Source organism: Mastigoproctus giganteus, chromosome 8 (assembly GCF_048544385.1).
Source record: "Mastigoproctus giganteus isolate SK-2022 chromosome 8, ASM4854438v1, whole genome shotgun sequence".
Classification (NCBI taxonomy): Eukaryota; Metazoa; Arthropoda; class Arachnida; order Uropygi; family Thelyphonidae; genus Mastigoproctus; species Mastigoproctus giganteus.
This window is the reverse complement of record NC_143582.1, coordinates 133290475-133312409: the sequence shown is the minus strand read 5'-3', so window position 1 is coordinate 133312409 and position 21935 is coordinate 133290475. Positions and strand designations below refer to the sequence as shown.

Here is a 21935-nt window from a genome sequence, read left to right as displayed (position 1 = left end):
GAAATTGAAGATTGATAAGGTGATAAACAATGAGTGCAGATGCCAGTGAGTTTTCTATTGAAGAGTTAAAGAATAGTTAAGCAAACAAAAAACAAAGTTTCCTGGCATAGTATATGCTCGAGGTCAAAATTATTAAGAGGTTCTTTAAGGACAATAGTGGCATAATGCCTGAAATGTACAACTACTATTTAAGAAAAGGGAAGAGGGGTCTTTGCTAAGGTATGGAACAAAGCTATGATAAAATTTTGCTGAATAAGGAGGATCCCATATCATATTGTTGTTTGTCTGTTATTTGGTTTTTAGGAGCATTAGCAACTAAGGCCATATTGCTCCGCCCATATCATATAGATATACAGTAAACCACCGCTATTCACGGTTGCTGATTTAATATAAAATGAAACCTTAAAAAAAAGTGAATTTTAAAGTGCCGTGAACATTTTCCACCACACAAAACATAGGAGTGGCTAAAATCATCTTGCCCTGTCAAAACAGCGCTCCGTAGGAGGGGGAAGAGGGGAGACAAAATCAAAAGCGTGGACATTTCCTGCTAATCCTTATTCAGTGTATGTGTTATGTGCTTTAGCATTAGTAGAGGCATATGATGCAAGAAAGCAAGCTTTTGCAGCATCAGCCAAAAAAAATCCTTCCACTTCACCCCTCCGTTCGTTCGAAATACCTGTCCAGCTGAGCCTTAAATTTATTTAGGCTATCAACGTCCACAACAAGGGATGGAAGTCTGTTCCACCAACAAACTACCCGCTGGCTAAAGGCAATTTATGCCCTCTCAGGTGATTATTCTGAACAAGAGGCAGAATCCCATCAGCATTGAGCATTCTCAAACCATTCAAGGCTTTGTACACCTCTATCAGATCACCTCGCCGGTGCCTAGTCTCCAGACACTGTAATTTGCAAAACTTAAGCCTTTCTTCGTAAGAGCAACCCTTCATTCCGTTCACTAACCTTGTTGCCCTTCTCTGTATTCATTCCAGCAGCTCTACATCCTTCTTGAAATGAGGCCTCCAGACTTGTATACAGTACTCAAGGTGCAGCCTGACCATTGCCTTATACAAGGGAATAATCACCTCCCCATCCCTGCTAGAAAAATTCCTATATATCATTGATAAGACACCATGAGCTACTCTTACAGCCCGTCTGCACTGCTCAGAGAACTTCATATCTGCCTGCACAATTACCCCCAGGTCCTTTTCATTCTCTACAACTGTCAGTGTAGTACCACAGATTTGATATGTTGCTCTGGGGTTGCTGTTTCCCATATGTAGTACTTTACATTTGTCAATGTTAAACTTCATTTGCCACCTCTCAGCCCATCTGCTCAACCTTTCCAGATCCTGTTGCAGCAGCATAGCATCAGTAGCGTCCTTAACAACCCTGCCAACCTTTGTATCGTCTGCAAACTTGGACATTAAGCTTAATATACCATCATCAATATTATTTATAAATACAGAAAACAATGGATCCAACACTGAACCCTGAGGGACTCCACTAATAACATTAGTCCACAATGAGCAGTGTCCATTAATTACCACTCTCTGTCTTCTGCCACTCAACCATTCCTTTATCCATAGCAACAATTTGCCACCAATGTCACACTGCTCCAATTTGTGCAGCAGTCTTCTATGTGCAACGGTATCAAAAGCCTTTCTAAGATCCAAATATATAATATCAAAGTTATTCCCTGCATCCAATTCTTCTGTGAACTACATCATAGTATCCAATCAAACTGGTCAGGCAAGACCTTCCCTTAACAAAACCATGCTGTGTCTGAGCTATAACTGAATTCTTGTCAAGATGATCCTGCAATGCTTCTTTAACCAGTGCTTGCATTAATTTTCCTGGAACAGAAGTTAAACTCACAGTCTATAATTACTTGTGTCAGCCTTTGATCCTCCTTTGTGAATTGGGGTTACATTTGCACATCTCCAGTCTGTGGGTACCTCCCCTGAGTCCAAGGAAGCTCTCATAATTATGGCTAACGGATTGCCTACTTCCTTTGCTGCCTCCTTTAATATAACTGGATAGATCTCATCCACCACAGGTGACTTTCTTGTATTTATCTTCAACAATTTCTCCTCCACTTTACTCTCAATTATTACAAGATCATTTAGCTCACTGCCAGCATTTACTTCACCTATGGCATTCCCCTTCCTGAATAACTCCTCATGTGTGAATGTAGATGCAAAAATATTGATTTAGTTTGTTAGCTACCTGAGCAGGATCATGAACAGTTGAACCATCGATATCAAGTGAACCAATCTGATTTATTCCCTTCCTTCTAGAGTTTACATAAGTAAAGAACTCCTCGCTGTTTTTCTTTGCATCCCTTGCCAAAGATTTCTCGTAATCTGCCTTCGCCTGCCTAACCTCCTTTGTAACTTGGTTACAGATCAACTTATATCTATCATATGCTTCTGTGTCACATGTTAATTTGTATGTATCCCACGCATTTTCCTTCTCTGCCATATGTCTCGTTAGTTCATCTGACATCCATTTAGGCCTGAACCTTGAACAATATTTCTTAGTTGGTATATAAAGCCTAGTAGCTTCCAAGATAAGTTCTTTGAATGCTTCCCATTTTGAGTTTGCTGTTGGTAACATCATCAGTTGGTCCCACTGTATAGAATTTAAATACTGTCTCAGACCATCGTAGTTGTCTTTACAAAAGCAATAACCCTTCTCTTTACCCCTGATGGTAGTTACCTCCTTGAGTAAATCCCACTTCAGCACACTGTGATCACTGCCACTTAGTAGTTCCTGTATCTGCAGATCCTTAATGCATGAGAAATCACTACTGATAATCAAATCAAGAGTATTGTTCCCTCTAGTTGCCTCCTGAACATGCTGATTTAGAAAACAATCATCCAATAAATCCACAAAAGCCTTGCTAATGTGTGAGTGACCAACCCACAAATTCCAGTCAATATTTGGGAAATTAAAATCCCCCATTATAAGACTCTGATTTACTGGCCCACTCTATTTTCCTGTACAGTTTCTTATTATACTGATCAGTCATTAGGCCTATAGCACACTCCTACCCTCGATTTTGATCTCCCAATGCTTATGTCACACCAAACTGACTCGACACTGCACTGTCCAGCGATGTCGACTGGCTTCACTTCCTTGAATTTTATGTGTTTCTTAACTAATAGCATAACCCCTCCTCCCTTCCTATTATGTCTATCCTTTCTGTAGATGTTGTACTCCACAAATTCAGTTCTGCATTATATCTGTGTGACACCACGTCTCTGATATCCCACAATATCCGCCTTTGATGCTTTGAGCAATAACACAAATTCATCAAATTTATTTACCAAACTCCTAGCATTGGTGTACATGCAAGTATACATGCACCTGTTCTTTTTCTCAGCTACCCTAACACAACCCATGTGTTTACTTGTACCCCAATGACTCCCAGCAGTCTCTGAAATATCCAGCATCTTATTTTCCAAGCTGCTGCTCATTCCAATGGAAGCAGTGCAAGGATCACTTTCACCTCTGCCAGTGGCTACTGTTAATCTATTAGTCCTTGTATTCCCCCAATCTAGCAGTTTTCCGACCCACCTAACACTGCCTCGATAGCATCAGCAAACATTCTTGCACCCTTTCTATTTAAGTGTATCCCATACCTGTAGAAGCAGTCTGTCCTGTTAACAAGTACAGACCAGGCTGAAAAAAATTCTACCCCTTGAGCCTTGCACAATCTTTCCAGGGCCGAATTGATCAACAGGGCTCTCATCATATACTCCCTCCTATCGTGTCTGGGCAGAATTGCAGACACTTTCAAATTCAATCCTAATTCACAGCTTTTTTTCAACAGTGACTTGTACTTGTTAAGTAATTCCGCCAGTCTCCTACTCTTAATATCATTAGTACCAACGTGTACAACTATATCACCTTTTGTGCCCTTAGAAGATGATATCCGCTCTACAACGTCATCAACCTTTGCCCCTGGCAGACATACCCTGGTCCTGTTCCACCTATCCTTTTTACAAAGCATGTTTCCCATTTCCCTGACAATAGAGTCACCAACAACTACTAGTTCCTTTGGGTCCAGCGCATTCTGGCTTGGGGTTGCCGCTGTGTTGCGTGATGCCCAAGTGCAAGCTCTGGCATTGGTGTGGGCAGCTGAGAGCTCGATGGGCCCCTCACTTTTAATCCTTCGAGGGCATCCACCCTGTCCTTCATGCTCTCATATAGGCCCATAACAACGCTGAGTTGTTGCCCGATTTCCTTACACTCCTTGCATCGCGCACATACAAAGATATCTCTCATGGCAGTATCATGTCCCGTACCTGAATGGTCCACAAACATCAAGCATATAGTGCATTTTAAAAGGTGTGATTCAGAGGGCAACTGCCCCCCCTCAGTTCTCCCCTGAGCCACAGCACTCCCATTAGTTTGAGCCTTTTGCTTTGCCGCTCTGGTCTGAGTCATGATTTCAATTTCAGTACAAAATTAAAACCCTAAACTTGTATCCCAACACAGTTATAACGCTAGATTTATATTTCAGTATCGAGTGTTATCTACGAAATCCCTTTATATAACTTCAGTATCAAGTTAAGTATTATTTATTTTTTCTAATTATTTATGTTACGTAATCTAAGTCATTATATGTATATATAATTAAAAGTACAATTTAATTGACAATGAAGTTCAACAAGATTAATAGATTTACTGATTAATTGACAATATTATATTATGTACTATACTATACTAAGCTTATGCTATCTAGTTCGAGATATTTTGTATCGCGTAACAATGGCGGCAATTTACGAACAGTAAATCTACAGACACTTAAGTATCGATTAACTTCCAAATCTCGCTGTCTCAATTCAGAATAACTAAGGATCCTGACTAACTACTTACAGAAAATAATTTGATATAACAAATGGTTAATAAATCGGCTAAATACGGTTAAAAAAAAAAAACACCTCTCGTTCAATGGAGCTGCAACTTGTAACACGTGGATTTGATACCCTTACCGATACTAAGTAATACCTACAAAATCTCTATCTAAGTTAAACTTTAAGTATCGTAACTAGGAATATAAAGCTTCTCTAGAAAATAAGTCAGAAGAAACTTCTCTGTTCCAGGAGCGGCAATAAGCTACATCCACACAGTTAACCGCAATTTTTTTATGTAGCTTTTTTTTTTCTTTTTTTTTTAATGCTTGTCATGGAAGGTTTCATCATTTGCTTTTAAATGCTTATAAATTGAATAAATTTATCAATTTATAAATTGATATGCTTACAAAAGTGAAAAATCTACCATTTTGAAGTGTGTTAGTGTGAACAGACTTTTTCACGTGTGTTAACGGTTAAAATAAAGTGACTTTATTGTGGACAAGTTCTTTTCTAACCCCTACAAAAATATGGCTATGAATAAAAAGGGTATTGTGAAAAGATCAAAGAAGATGAGTTATTAGACAAAATTTCTAATGGTGAAAGTCTTGTCAGTGGCAAAACACTATAAAATCATTAAGTCAATGGTACGATCAATCAAGTTGTTGTTGTTTTGGATTTTTAGGAACATTAGCAACTAAGGCCATATTGATCCGGGGATATGCGTTGGTCATTCCCTGACCTTTCCGCATCCTCCGTATTTGGTGGTCACGGGCTCGAACCCTGGTTTAATCAAGAAGAGTGTGCTACACACTGCTGCTCCTGCCCACCTGGCTATGGAGGCACCACGATCAATCAAGAAATCGGAAGAAAAAATCTGCCATAGTGTCCATGAAAACACGTTAATTGCTTCAAAAATTTGCTCTGTAACTCGTGACGTTAAATTAGAAAAAAAATGGAAAAGGCTGTAAATCTGTGGATAAAAAAAACAAACTCAAAATAAAATTCCGTTAAGTTCACTCATCATTCGTGAAAAGGCAAAACACCTTTATCAACACTTTAGCGAAACTGGTGATAGCACTGGCGGGATAAGTTTTTTAGTTAGCAAAGGTGCTAATTTGAAAGATTTGTTTGAAATTTCTAATAAATATTACATTTAATATTAAATTGTTTCTTATTTTCATTTTGATGCCTTATGCTTGTATTTCAATATGTACTGTCTATGTACATAGTCATATTATGAAGGTACATATAATACACATAAAAAGACAAAATTTTAGACTATTTTTTTTTTTTTCCTTATATATTTCATACTTTGGAACGGAACCCTTTTATTACTATGGGGGACATAACTCAGTATTCGCGGCATTTCTCAGGAACGTAACCCCCGCAAATAGCGGGGGTTTATTGTATTGCCCAATTTCCAGTTTTAGGAAAGATTTTTGAGTAGTTGTTCATTATAAAGACTGATGTGCTGTTACGGTGTCTGAAAAACAGCATGGCTTCAGGAAGGACATATCAACTGAAAATGTTGATATGTCCAAGTAGAATGTATGGTGGAATTTGTACAAGAGGCTCAAGAAAAGTACATCCTGGGAAGGGGCATTTGATGGACTGTGATGGGATAGCATATTGATGCGGTTGAGGCAATACTTGCTTCAGAATGTGTACAAAGTAATGAGATGCTACTGTCAGAATCAGTTTGTAATCATTAAAACGTATAAAGAAATAAGGAGTATAATGAGAAAGGCCCCTCAAGGATCAAATACTGGACCTTTCTTCTGAATATATGTACTAGATGAATTATTAAAGGGAGATTGGGAAAGTAGCAAATCTTGTTTTGATTAGAGGCAAATGAAGATAACAATTGGAAGAGAGGCACATGTTGCATTAAGGAAGGTGGAAGAATGGGTAGAAATCTATGAGGTGGTAATTTTGAAAGGTACATTGAGTGCAGGTCATCACCCCAACAGTCCAGATCGGCAGAATTCCTGTATCATATGCTCCCTAGGTCAAGTACCTGGCCATACTTGTGGATTAGAAACTCACATTCTTAAAGCACGCTAAACACATTAAAGAAAAGATCAGAATCACTTACCCTAAAATTAAGAACTGTACAAGTTCAACAGGGAATAAAGGGAAAATCATTGGATCTTCTCTAGAAGTGGTGTTTTTATTTAAGAAGTGTTTTTATCCCCATTGCAATATATGCAAGTGGATCATAGAACCACAGGGTGCAACATTCCCTGGTGAGAATAGGCCCAATACTTGCAGAGCGATTTGACCTTCTTAGGATCACACATGGACGCTGCTGTTCATGTGTGATTAGACACGAATCAGCAGTGTCCACACAGCGGACACTGCTGTTCTACACTGAATGTATTAATCGACATCTTACAATCGGAAATAACATCCCGATTCATGCCAATCACATTATGACTCAATCAAAGATATGGATTGAATCCCAAGAAACAGTTCTGAAAATAACTAATCAAGACATATTCTGATATCATCGTCCACTCAGCAGACACTACTGTTTTAGGCTGAATGTATTAATGGACATCTTATAATCTAAAAGAACATAATGACTCATGGAAAAAAAAAAAAAAAATACTTTTCCATCCTTCAAACAAAATACACAAGATACCAATATCTTTTTCCATTCACCAAAAACCTAAAATACACAGATCTCTTATTTAAGAGCTAAATACCTTGGACTAAAGTAACCACTGTGGATAAAACTATGTTTTCCATAATCTAAAGCTTCTGAACCCATCCATTTAACTAGATTAGGAATTCTATAAGCAAATTATTACATTTCCTAAAGATACTTTTTTTTTTAACTTGATTGCTTGCAGTCCACTTTCAATTACTTATGAAAGAAAACTTTGGTACCTTTCATCAATAACAAAGAGTGTGCACACAGCATTCATTTTTCAGAAACATGATATCAATATTTTTTTTTATTTTCTCGATAATGCTTGCTGTTACAGAACTTTAAATATCTTACTTTCTCTTCTTTTCCTAGTTGATTCTTTTAAAGCACTCCATAAATATCTCTCAGATATGTTTATTGAGATTCTTTAATCACTAGCAGTATTATGCATGTATACCAATGCTAGAAGTATAGTAAATAAATTTGATGAATTTGAAGTGTTGGTCAAGACATCAAAGGCAGATACTGTTGGGATATCAGAGACGTGTGGTGTTACACAGATATTAGGAATGCAGAATTGGAATGTGGGGAGTACAATGTGTACAGAAAGGATAGGAAGGGAGGAGGGGTTATGCTGTTAATTAAGAAAAACAAAATCAAAGGAAGTGCATCCAGTTGACATAGATGGACAGTGCAATGTTGAGTCAGTGTAGTGGGACATAAGCACTGGGAAAACAAAAATAAGAGTAGGAGTGTGTTATAGGCCTAATGACTCGAATGAGTACAGCGAACAACTGTACAGAGAAATAGAGTGGGCGAGTAAATCAGAATGTCTTATAATGGGGGATTTTAACTTCCCAGATATTGACTGGAACTTGTGGGTTGTCACTCGCACACTAGCAAGGCTTTTGTGGATTTACTGGATGACTGTTTTCTACAGCAGCATGTTCAAGAGGCAACCAGAGAGGGTAATACTCTTGATCTGGTTATCAACAGTGATGATTCATGCATTAAGAGTTTGCAGATAAAGGAACCACTAGGTGGCAGTGATTACAGTGTACTGATGTGGAATTTACTGAAAGATAAAATTACTATTAGGGATAAAGGGAAGGGTTTTTGCTTTCATAAAGGTGACTGCACTGGTCCCAGACAGTTTTTAAATTCTGTACAGTGGGACTAACTAATGATGTTGAATTCTAAATGGGAAGCATTCAAGGGATTAATCTTGAAAGCTACTAGACGTTTCATACCTATTAAGAAATACTGTTCAAGGTTTAGACCTAAATGGTTGTCAAATGAACTAATGAGACTCGTGCAGAGAAGAAAAATGCATGGGAGGCATATAATTAATCAGGTGAAATAGAAGCCCATGGCTAGTCTGTAATCAAGTCACAAATGAGAATAGGCAAGCGAAAGCAGATTACAAGAAATCTTTGACAAAAGATGCTGAGAATAACAGCAAGGGTCTCTTTACTTATATAAACTCTAAAAGAAAGGGGATGTATCAGATTGGTCCACTTGATATCAATGGTTCGACTGTTGATGATCCTGCTCAGATAGCAAACAAACTGAATGAGTATTTTGCATCTGCATTCACACATGAGGAGTTATTAAGGTTTGAAAATGGCAGAAGGTTATCAAATTGTAGCACGGTGCTTAATGATTTTATAATAACTGAGAGCAAAGTGGAGGAGAAACTGTTGAAGTTAAACATAAGAAAGGCTGCTGGAACGAGTACAGAGAAGGGCAACAAGATTAGTGAATGGAACAAAGGGGTGCTCTTACGAAGAAAGGCTTAAGTTTTGCAAATTACAGTGTCTGGAGACTAGGCACCAGCGAGGTGATCTGATAGAGGTGTATAAAGCCTTGAATGGTTTAAGCATGCTCAATGCTGATGGGATTCTTCCTCTAGCTCAGAATAATCACCTGAGAGGGCATAAATTCAAATTGAGGAAAGACAGATGTAGGATAGACGTGCGGAAATTTGCCTTTAGCCAGCGGGTGGTTGGTTGGTGGAACAGACTTCCATCTCTTGTGGTGGAGGTTGATAGCCTAAATAAGTTTAAGGCTCAGCTGGACAGGTATTTTGAACGAACAGAGGGGTGAAGTGGAAGTGGTTTTTTTTTTTTTTTTTTTTTTTTTGGCTGATGCTGCATAAGCTTGCTTTCTTGCATCAAATGCCTCTACTAATGCTAAAGGCATCTGGAGTGGATGGGATCTATCCAGTTATATTAAAGGAGACAGCAAAGCAACTAAGCAAACCCTTAGCCATAATTATGAAAGCATCCTTGGACTCAGGGGAGGTCCCCACAGACTGGAGATGTGCAAATGTATCCCCAATTCACAAAGCGGAATCGAAGAGTGACACGAGTAATTACAGACCAGTTAGTTTAACTTCTGTTCCGGGTAAAATAATTGAGTCACTGGTTAAAGATGTATTGCAAGATCATCTAGACAAGACTGCAGCAATAATTCAGACACAGCATGGGTTTGTTAAGGGTAAATCTTGTCCGACAAATTTGATTGGATACTATATTGTGGTTACAAAGGAACTGGATGCAAAAAATAATTTTGATATCATATACTTGGAATTCAGGAAAGCTTTTGATACTGTTGCGCATGGAAGACTACTGTACAAATTGGAGCAGAATGGTATTAAGGGTAAGTTGCTACAATGGATAAAAGGGTGGTTGAGTGGGAGAACACAGAGGGTGGTAATCAATGGATGCTGCTCTTCGTAGACTAATGTTATTAGTGGAGTCCCACAGGGTTCGGTGTTGGAACCACTGTTGTTTTGTATATTTATCAATGGTATTGATGAAGGTATATCAGGCTTAGTATCGAAGTTTGCAGATGATACAAAGGTTGGCAGGGTTGTTAATGACAGTGTGCTACTGCAACAGGATCTAGAAAATTTGGGAAGATGGGCTAAGAAGTAGCAACTGAAGTTTAACATTGAAAAATGCAAAGTACTGTATATGGGCAGAAGTAAAGCCCCAGAGGAACATACCAACTGTGTGGTAATACACTTAGGGTGGTAAAAAATTAAAACGACATGGAGTAATTGTGCAGTGAGATATGAATTTTTTGAGAAATGGAGACAGGCTGCAAGAGCAGGTCATGGGGTTTTGTCAATGATATACAGGAATTTTACTAGCAAGGAAAAGGAGGTGATTATCCCTTTGTATAAGGCAATGGTCAGGCCATGCCTTGAGTACTGTGTACAGGTCTGGAGGCCTCATTTTAGAGGAAGGATGTAGATTTGCTTGAGCGAGTACAGAGAAGGGCAACAAGATTGGTGAGGGGAATGAAGGGATCCTCTTACCAAGAGAGACTTAAATTGTGCAAATTGCAGCAGCTGGAGACTAGGCAACTGCAAGGTGATCTGAATGGGTTATACACCTCAATTCTGATGGGATTCTTCCACTTAGATTACGAACCTAAGGGGGCATAAATTCAAATTGAGGAAAGAGTTTCAGAATAAATGTGCAGAAATTTGCCTTTAGCCAGTGGTTGCTTAATTGCTGGGACAAACTTCCATCTGTCATTGTGGAAGTTGATAGCTTAAATAAATTCAAGGAGGAACTGGACAAACATTTAGAGGGAATTGCTGTGTGAATTTTTTTTTCGGCTGATGCTACATAAGCTCATACGCTTGCTTTCTTGCATCACATGCCTCTGTCACTATTAATATTACCATTCTTCCTTTTGCTTTTCTCTTCAATCAGTGAAAAAGTTCCCATTGTCAATTACCAAAATTTTAGGTTGTTCAAATTCATAATAAACTTTTCCCACAATACGTAAATTGCCAGACACATTAACTTCTTTCATTTTTAATATCGTTAACTAGACCAAAGTTCTTTTATTTATGAATGCAATTATCAAAATGCTCAACTTAGCAATTTAAATTTTCTTCTTCTTTAGTGCCGTGTCTGAGTTCAGAGGTCGGCAATCGCTTTTTTGAATTCTTTTCTATCTTCAACCCATCTGACAAGTTCTTCGAATCCCAGTCCTGCCAATCTCTTGGTGTTATCCAACCAAGAGGTTTTTTATCGGCCATCTGCTCTCTTCCCCTCCATCCTTCCCTCCAAGACAACCCACAACAACTCGTTCTTCCTTCCTCTCATGATGTGTCCCAAATATTTTATCTTCTGTCATTTCACGATGTTCATCATTTGCCGATTATGTCCTATAATTTGTAACACTTCTTCATTCGTCATCTGCTTCATCCAGGGAATCCTCAGCATTCTTTTATACACCCACATCTCAAACGACTCCACTTTCTTCACTGCTGAAGCCCTGATTGTCCAAGTTTCAACTCCATATAGAAGTAGTGACCACACATAGCACCTTACAAACTTCATGTGTGTTGCCAGTGCAAGTTTTTTTTCCTGAAACCAATGATTTATATTTTGTGAATCCGGATCTCACTATCTGAATTCTGATCTTAATCTCTTGATCAGAGATCTAAATTTTCATTCAGCCAGCAGCCGAGGTGTTTGAATCTTTTTACTCTTTCAACACTCTTGCCATTTAAAAAGATTTTTCTGCCGACTCCAGTCTTAACTGACGATCGTTAATTTTGTATTTTGTGTGTTGATCTGCACATGCTTTAATTACTCATTCTTACAGTTCTTTGTCATTGCCTGCTATCAATGCTGCATCGTCAGCATAACAAATGTTATTCATTATGTGACCATTTACTTTTATGCCTTTTTCTGCAACTCCCACAGCTTCCCTGAAAATATATTCAGAGTATACGTTGAAGAGTAGTGGTGAGAGCATACAACCTTGCATAACCCCCTCTACTGATCTCAGTCTCCTCCATCTGTGTCCCTCACTCTGACTACTGCCCTCTGTTTCTAATAGAGATTCTTGATAATACATGTCTTTACTATTAAGTCCAATCTGTTGTAGCATATTAATTAGGCCATCATGTTGTACACAGTCAAAAGCTTTTTCAAAATGAATGAAGCATATATATATACGTCTTGTCCTAAGTCTCTGCACACTTGCATGCAGAAAAGTGCGTCTCTAGTTCCAAGGCCATTGCAGAAGCCAAACTGTGTGTTACCAATCATGTATTCACATTTCGCGAATATGCAGTTTCAAATCACTTTTAGTAATATTTTCAGCATATAACTCATAAGACTGATTAGCCGGAAGTCACCACAAGACTTAGGATTACTTTTCTTAGAAAGTGTCAATAAAGTTGATTTAAGCCAATCATCTGGAATATGTCCTCTTTGGTACACCTTATTGTAAGGTGTACCAAACAGGCCATATTCCAGTAAGCTTTCCTATGTTATTATCATCAATAAGTTTGAACATCTCAGTTGCAACTTTGTTTGTACCAGTAGCTTTCCCAGTTGATGCCTGTTGGATGGCATAGTGCACACCTCTGATTGTAGTATTTTCAGTTCTTCCATGTAAGTTCCATCTCCTATTTAAATTTTACAAAGTAGCATTTTACTATATTTCAAAATAGAGCACCAACTCCATAAGCAACTAGCAACACACCTTCACTTCTGTGTGTGTGTTGTTATTAACAATGCATGGTATTAATGCTAAACATATTTCTAAACATAAACATATGTCAAAAGTAAATAACTACTAGTGCTGATAAATTCTAATCTATGCCCCTTAACAATATAATGAAGTTTCCTCTACATAATGCTAAATGTATTCCATAAATTTAGATCAAAGAATAACAGTGCAACAAAATAGAATATTGAATTAATGAAGTCAAAAACAAAGTACATAAACGAATGGGTTTTTTTTGTAATGAAGTCTCAAAGTTCTTGCTGGCAATGAATCTCTCCTCCCCGCCTCCCCCACCATATCCCATCAGAATTCTAGCATTAAACAGCAGCCAGATTCTGAGCTTTTACCCAAGACCTCCTGGGAAATTACATGCTTAGTGAGAAATGCAAGGCTTGTTTAAATACCAAACACAAGTCAGCTGGTTATAGCCAAGTGGTCAGGCACAAGAATGCATAAGTACACATGCCTTGTGTGGCCGGGGTTCAAGCCTGTGGCTACTAAATATGCTGCTGTTTCTTGTATTCTCTTTATCTTGTGAACTCCTCTAACTGTGTGGTCATCCCAGATTATAAACGGAAAAATTTATTATTTATCTGGCTTGCCAAAACCCAGAGCATCAGTACAAACCATTCTACATGTGCTGGTTAAGGCAAGAAGAGCAATCTCTGTGCTGATAACAAATGATTTTTGATTACCATGGTCACCTCTGTATACCCAGTACCAAAGGACAAAAGGGATGAAAAACCATTCATATAGCATATTTAAAATTCACCCTTTTATATCCCCATTCAACTTTAATAACACATTTGAGCTTGACATACAAGGTTTTAATTTTATTCTTAAGAAAAATAGCATTAAAAAAAAAAAAAAAAAAAAAAAATTCTCTCTTTTAAGCAAAATCCCAGGCAAACATACCTTAAGGAGGAATCTCCAGATTGAACATGTGAGGGTGCAAATGGCTCAGCTTACTATTTATAGTTTGACTTGGAGAAACAACCAGCTTGTGGGTATAAAACAATTCCTTTAAAGTCAATAAATTAGAAGCGTGCTCCTGAAGCTGTTTTCTAGAATGGCCATAAACAATAAAAACCAGGTTATCAGCACAGGTGTAGAATGTGCACCTTCTACAGTAAATAACATTATATACTATTTACTATATGTTGCACAGTGTGTATTCAGAATATACATGTGATCTCTGCAAATGTTGTCAACCTACTTATATGCTGTTGGGTTTTAAGAGCATCGGCAACTAAGACCATTGCTCTCAGTATATTTTCTGTAAATGGCGTGGTTCTGAGGTTGCTTTTCTGTTTGCTGGATGTAACACCCGAGTTTCCGGGAGAAAAATCATGCCATCCTTGCCCAAGACGGACCAACCAACCAACTCAGCCATGCCGCAAAAAAGATCCACAAAAATTCATCCCATCATCGATGGGATTCGAACCCGGGTCCCTTCCGCCTGGTGTGGGGAAGACGGCGATCCTGCCAACTGTGCTATCCACCAAGGCAATAATAGATTAGAAATGAAAGATTAAGAAATTTTTAGAGCTGTAAAAATATTACAAAAAAAATCTGTGCAAAAGTTTTCATTCGTATTTCATAAGGAACTACGTAGAATTTCTTTTCAATGGATATTGTTTTAAAATTTCTTCCTCAAGAAGACCTCGCAACAATTAGGATAAGTCGAACTCATTTATGCAAAAAACCAAATTAAAATGCCATTTCAGTTGGCATGCAAGTCAAATCCAGCTGCAGCTTTTTCCACACCGTTTCCTAACACCATAATTACTCATGTGATTCAAATAGTGAGTTCTCTGATATCGATCCATCTTTAACAGTCCTTATCACTTAAGACAAGGCTGCGCTGACGTATGCTCCTAGTTAATAATTAGGTTATCCGATTGTAATCTTTGGTAGAAAGGATTAAGGATTCGTATTCGCCTAAGTCTTTATAACCTGCAGACGGGAGCTTGCAAACCAGACTGTCCACTGCTTATAATGTAGAGAAACTCTGATCTATCAGAATTTACGCACCAAGAAATCTGTTCTCTCTCTCTCTGATACAAGATTTGTCTTATCCAATTTATATAATCTTCATCTCCTTTCCAATGTGATGCTCACTACGCACAGAAAGTTATGTACAGAGGAATGCACCAGAAAGTGCCACAGAGTTTTGCGTGATACGAATAATCTGTTAGTTCTATGCAGAGCTTAATAACTGCGAAATGAAGTTTATAATAGGTTAAACAAAGGCAGAATCAATACAGAGCATTGTGTACTGTAACCTTTGCAAATCAGCCAGGGAAACAATACACACACAACAAACACACAGCCTCGCCACTCTAGTGATACGATGATAAATTGTTGGTTGGTTTTTTTTTTTTTTTTTAGGAGCATTAGCAACTAAGGCCATATTGCTCAGGGATATGCGGTGGTCATTCCTTGACCTTTCCGCATCCTCCGTATTTGGTGGTGACGGGCTCGAACCCCGGTCTAATCAAGAAGCGTGTGCTGCGCACTGCTGCTCCTTCCCACCTGGCTACGGAGGCGCCTGCGATGATAAATGGAATTAATGAATTCCTATATTCTGTTGGCACCCGTTTTGTATAATTTTCTTCGGGCTGTAACGAAGCTCGTGGAAATGCGAGACAAGTTCAAAAAAGAAACTTTCGTAGAGAAATTTTTGCTATCATTATGAAGCGTCATGATGTTCTCAGACATCGAGAGCAGAAAGAAAAGAAGTAACGTCTTATTTTAATAAAGGAAAAAGAAACGGAAACTGTTAAACAAAATTCTCTAAATTCCAAGAGTTCTTTTTATGAATAAACAAGTACGCTTATTTACCACACATTCGCTAATTGATAAAAAGAGTGAACTCTTAATTAATAACTGAAAACTTGTCATACATAATCATTTCTGTACTGGGTGCTCGTATTAACATTAGTGCAAATAAAGTTCTGTCCACTCTGGTAGATTATTTAAACAACAACTTATGCAAGTCCATGAAAATTCATGATACATTAAGACGTGTTTATCCGGTCATACTCTATGGAGCCAAAGTCTGGACTTCAACTGCTATGGCCCATCTTAGGCAGATTTTCATGGGGGAATTCTGGCTACTGAAGGGGGCAATATGGAAATTTCAGCTTCCCCCTTCACCAAGGACCACCCAGATAGCAGCAGTTCTCAACATCAGACATCTTCCTGCCATCATTCATGAGAGAAGACTTGTCTTTGCCATCAAAATGATGGTCGGCATTATTTCAGTACCAGATTTCCGGGCTAACTGCGGATGGAGGATCCCGGTCTGAAGCCTTAGGGCTAATCCAATTGTACAGGCCATTCCAAACCGATTAAAGCTATCTGATCAGTTCCTACCCATGATTGTTTGTTATTTGATTTTTAGGAGCATTAGCAACTAAGGCCATATTGCTCCGGGATATGTGGTGGTCATTCCCTGACCTTTCCGCATCCTCCGTATTTGGTGGTGACGGGCTCGAACCCTGGTCTAATCAAGAAGCGTGTGCCATGCACTGCTGCTCCTTCCCACCTGGTTACGGAGGCACCCCTACCCATGCAAATGCTGCAAGACATACAGTCCTTGGACAGCGAACTCACCTACTTATATAATATTATCCGAAAATCTGAGTATTCATATAGTAAAGATACATAAAATTTCATAAATTCACAAGGGCACATGTAATCGCTTCAAAATATCAACACTTTGCTACTACAACTTTATCAAATACAGGAACTCCCTGACTTACGTAAGGCTTGTGTTCCTTGGAATGCTATGTAAGTCGGTATTTCTCTCATGCTTGTATCAAATTAATTGAATCAAAAAAGAAATGTTCAACAAACATGTAAATAGAATTATTTATTGTGTTTATTCAATTTTTTATCTCATGCACAGGAAAAATTACAAAAACTTGCAATTTAAAAAGATTTCAAAATTATAAAATGACAAAAAAAGAGAGGAGACAGGCATAACATCAGTAAGTTTTACCTCTAAAGCATCATTGCCAAAATCAACGTCTTCAGCTGATAAGTACCGCTGTGGAGGTTGAGGGCTGTGGAGATTTAGAAGGGGTCGGCTGCTCAACCTTACGAAAGAACATATTAATGAATGATTGGACAATGGCTTTTTTCTTTTCATCGTAGATTTCTTTGTAGCAAGCAAGCATATCATTCACCCCTCTGTTAACTTTTAAGAAATGTTCGCTGTCAGGATCCATCTTCTCAAACCTCACCATTCTCAATGCAATTTGACAAAATGCCATTGCCATCTCTCTGGATGAAGCGTCTCGGCTCCTCATTTGGTTCATCTTGAGCTTCGCCAGCATTTTTTTCTTTCACTATCACTGCCTGCAAGTCAGTAAGTTCTTCGTTAGATAATTCCTTCTCTTCTTCCTCTATTAACTCCTCCACGTCTTTGGCATCAACCTCCAACTGAAGTAGCTCTGCAACCTTTACGATCTTATCTGTAACTTCTTCATATGATTCGTCTTTTTTGAACCCTTTGAAGCCTTTTAAAAGGCTTCAAAGGGTTCATGATTTTTTTTTTTGATTTGGTAGTTGTTGGCGCATCGGCTTCTGTGGCCATATTGCACCTCCCGAGGTTTTTGCAGTACTTTGATCCAAGCCCGAGGCGGGAATCGAACCCGCGACCTTTGGGTTGCCGGGCAGGTGGTACTTTACCCACTCGGCTAAAGGGTTCATGGAAGAAAATATGTCTTGGGCATATTTTCTTCCATGTGCCATTTAAACAAATTTTAGTAATTTCTGCCCAGGCCTTCTTAATGTTTAAAATGGCGTGGTAAATATTGTAAGATTTCCAAGTCTCTCAATGTAAAATTTTTCTCACTGTCTATTGCAGACAACGTCTGAGCAAATGTTGTGCGTAAATAGTATGCTTTCAAATTTGAAATAACACCCTGGACCATAAGTTGGATGAATGAAGTCTTGTTTGGCGGTAGAAATATGACTCTCGCCAAACAAGACTTCATTCATCCAACCTATGGTCCAGGGTGTTATTTCAAATTTGAAAGCATACTATTTACGCACAACATTTGCTCAGACATTGTCTGCAGTAGACGGAGAGAAAAATTAGATGCATACGATGTCCAGGAGCATAATCTAATAGAAACAAATTCTTGAAAGGAACGTCATTGTCTTTACAATATTTTTCAACTTCGGGAATGAAGCAGCATTTAAACCAATCTGCAAAGAGAGATATTGTTATCTTTTATCGGAAATGCACGGGTTGGGTGGCTTTATTGATGTCCTTAAATGTATGAGGATTTCTAGAATGGTACACAAGCAGTGGCATTAATCCGTAATCTCCCGCTGCATTAGCCCCAAGCAAGATTGTGATCCTATCTCTTGACACCGTGAAACCCGGCATTGTCTTTTCCTCTTTGGCAATGTATGTTTGCTCCAGCATTTTTTTCCAATACAGAGCAGTTTCGTCAACATTAAAAATTTGCTGCATTGAATAGCCACCTTCATAAATAATTTTTTCCCTACATATCACAAAATTTCTCTGCAGCTACAGAATCGGTACTGACGACTTCACCGCACACTTTAATGTTGTAGAAACCAGCACAACTTGAACCTATTTAACCAAACATTGCTTGCCACGAACTTGGCTTGGGGTTCGCTATACTTATCCTTAATATCTTTATAAATACTTGTTGCTTTTGCTAGAATGGTCATTAGACTCAAGTTCACTCACTTCTGAATCTGATTTTCAACCCCTATTATTAACAGCTGTTTCAACTTCGATATAGCACCTGAACGCTGTTTTATTGTTGTTGTTATTTGGTTTTTAGGAGCATTATTAACTAAGGCCATATTGCTCCAGGGATATGCGGTGGTCATTCCCTAACCTTTCCGCATCCTCCGTATTTGGTGGTCACAGGCTTGAACCCCGGTCTAATCAAGAAGAATGTGCTACGCACTCTGCCCACGGAGGCGCCATGCTGTTTTGTGATCACTGTTGATCTTAAGTGTGTTGATCCTTTGATGTTTTTTTTTTTATATGTGCCGTCCTTTAAAATGATATTCACTGTTGAAACAGCGAGACCTAAAATTTGTCATCTATTCCCTTGCAATAGATGACAAACTTTGTCTTGCTTCATACTTCTTAATCATTTTCATTTCTAAATCAATTTTGTTTCGTTTCGTGGCACTACCACCACTTGCACTTTTTGTTGGTTGCTTTCCCTTCATCATTGTAATACGTAAATAGGAATGAAGAGAAGTTTCTGAAAATTTGATTTTTATATGATTGAAGATTTCAGTGAAGGGAACACATTTCACCATAATAGCATAAGGCGCCTCCGTAGCCAGGTGGGAAGAAGCAACAGTGCGTAGCACACGCTTCTTGATTAGACCGGGGTTCGAGCCAGTCACCACCAAATACGGAGGATGCGGAAAGGTCAGGCAATGACCACCGCATATTCCCGGAGCAATATGGCCTTAGTTGCTAATGCTCCTAAAAAAAAAACAACAACAACATAATAGTATAAAAACCTACACAACTGCAATTATCGGTATTATCGCAAATGCAATAAGATCGAGTATACTCCCCGTTTATAATTAGATGCACTAACAGAAAAGCCCAATAAACTGGAAAGTGCAAATTGTTTTTATTGTTTTATGGTCATGACTTCCAGAAACATGCTTTAGAAAAATATGACAAAGGTGTTCAAAATTGATTGTTATAACAAGAACATATGATGATGATTTCGATTATAAATATGACCTCTTTTAGAGAGATAAATAGAGCTTAGTAATATAGCAAAATTTTCAACTTCCAAGGACTTGGAATAAATTACCAAAAAAAAAAAATGTGTTATTGGGTTCACATTACGATATTTTCACGATACCTCCATTTATTCTTACAGGATGCAAATTATGTTTCCACGATTTTTTTAAATTTGCACCTGCCAGCAAAAACTTACGTAAAGTCGAATTTCTGTAAGTCAAGTATTACACAAGTCGGGGAGTTCTTGTATATGCAAATCTGAAAGATTTAAAAGCCTAAATTGTAAAATCGTAACATAGCACTTTTGCAATCTTATTCATAAAAACATAAATTTTACACAAAATTTTATTTTTATTTTATTTTTACAGATGTTAAAAAAGTCTGCTTTTCTGCATCATTTAGCCATTTTTAGTATAATACATAAAAACCATTTTGTAATGTATTTTCAAAATCTTAATGTTTTTTTTTTTTTTAGTTTTTTTATTATTTTTTGACATAAAATTTCAGAACTATTGTCTTTAATTTTTCATTGAGTGTACTGATTGCGTGAAGCATATGGAGGTTCACTTACATCTACCAAACTATTCCTCAATAAACATATAAGATGAGCTGTGTCCCTCATTTTGAATCCTCCTTTTTGACTGCAACCATTCATTCAATTTTTTGGTCTTGACCTCTTGAGAATAGACGTTTCTTTTATTTTAATTTTTAATTTATTTAATCAACTTTTTCAATTAAATATTTATTAAAGATTTAGATTGATTAAATGTTTCATGCTGGGCATGATAATTCTTATTTTTAGTTATATTAAATTTAGAATATATGATTTAATAAAAACTGCAAAAAACATTCACTCACTCCTAATATCAAAAAAGAATATACATATACTTACAGGAAAAATCATTAATCCATTCCACTGAAGAAGGTCCATATTCTTTAAAATACTCAAATACTTCTTTAGTACTCATATCATCAACACCTCTTACATGTAGAGCATCAAGACGAACTCCCTTGGCTTTTCCTATAACATGTTTTCAACACAAACTTTTAAGAATAACTGAACTTAGTGAAATTATTATAACATGACTGAACACTTCATTAAGATTTTTTTTTTTTTTTTTTTTTCACTGTTAAATTTTTAAAATAAACTAATGAATGTGTCAAAAATACTCAATATTTAAATTAATTAATGCAGTCTCAACAAAATAAAAATTAGCACATATTTTGTATTACTTAATCCTCTGTCAAATGGCTGGAGTGTGAGAGACATCGTCCCAGGTAGTTCCCGACTTTTAGAGTTAATTCATTCCTAGTGCACGCTCGTAAAAGTGGGAATTTATTTCCCATAGACAATGTTAAAAATAGGGGTTAAATTATCAATAATGAAATTAGTTAGCTAATTAGTTTAAGTTTAAACAATGATTGATTTATCCAAAGAAATGAAAACGTAGCCTGTAAAATCAAGCAAATTATAATAGAGAAATTATTTGACTTACAAATGTTAAAGAATGTTTATTTTTCATCATCATCATCATTGACTAAATGCACACTTGTTTATCACTCATTATTGCCTTGGCACTCGGTTTGTTGCACAAGGAGTCGTCTTCTTCTGAAATGCTTAACGAGGCATTTATTTCCAAGATAATCTTCTCTTTTCTTTATAAATTTCAATAGCATGGATAAGCATTTTTTTAAGGAAATGCACAAATTGCAACTAACACAATTTGTGCTGAGTAACAAGTTTACGAAGCTTTAAAAAAAAAAGGAATGAAGAGAACATTCTGAAAATTTATATAAGTTTTTTATACAAATGAAGATTTCAGTAAAGGGGAAACACGTTTCACCAATGGAAAAAACCACACAATTCTGGCTATCAGTATTTTCTCAAATGCAATAACATCGAGTTTACTACCCATTTATAATTGCTTGCAATGACAGAAAAACCCAATAAACTGTAAAGTGCAAATTGTTTTAATGGTCGTGACCTCCAGAAATGTACTTTAGAAAAATATCACAAAGCTGTTCAAAATTGGTTCTTATTAGTAAAATAATAAGAGGAGTTTACCTCAATATAGTACGTAGAACACTTCCGTATGATACCCTCCAG

At 37.4% G+C, this 21935-nt stretch overlaps 1 protein-coding gene across 1 annotated transcript in view; it reads right to left on the bottom strand.

Annotated features, from left to right (window-relative positions):
* LOC150081829 (uncharacterized) overlaps positions 1–21935 on the bottom strand; it is a 353456-nt gene that overhangs the window by 206801 nt on the left and 124720 nt on the right. Inside the window, exon 5 of the mRNA XM_090379743.1 lies at positions 20721–20849. Coding sequence (XP_090235869.1) covers positions 20721–20849 — 129 coding nt within the window. The remainder of the gene's footprint in view (positions 1–20720; positions 20850–21935) is intronic.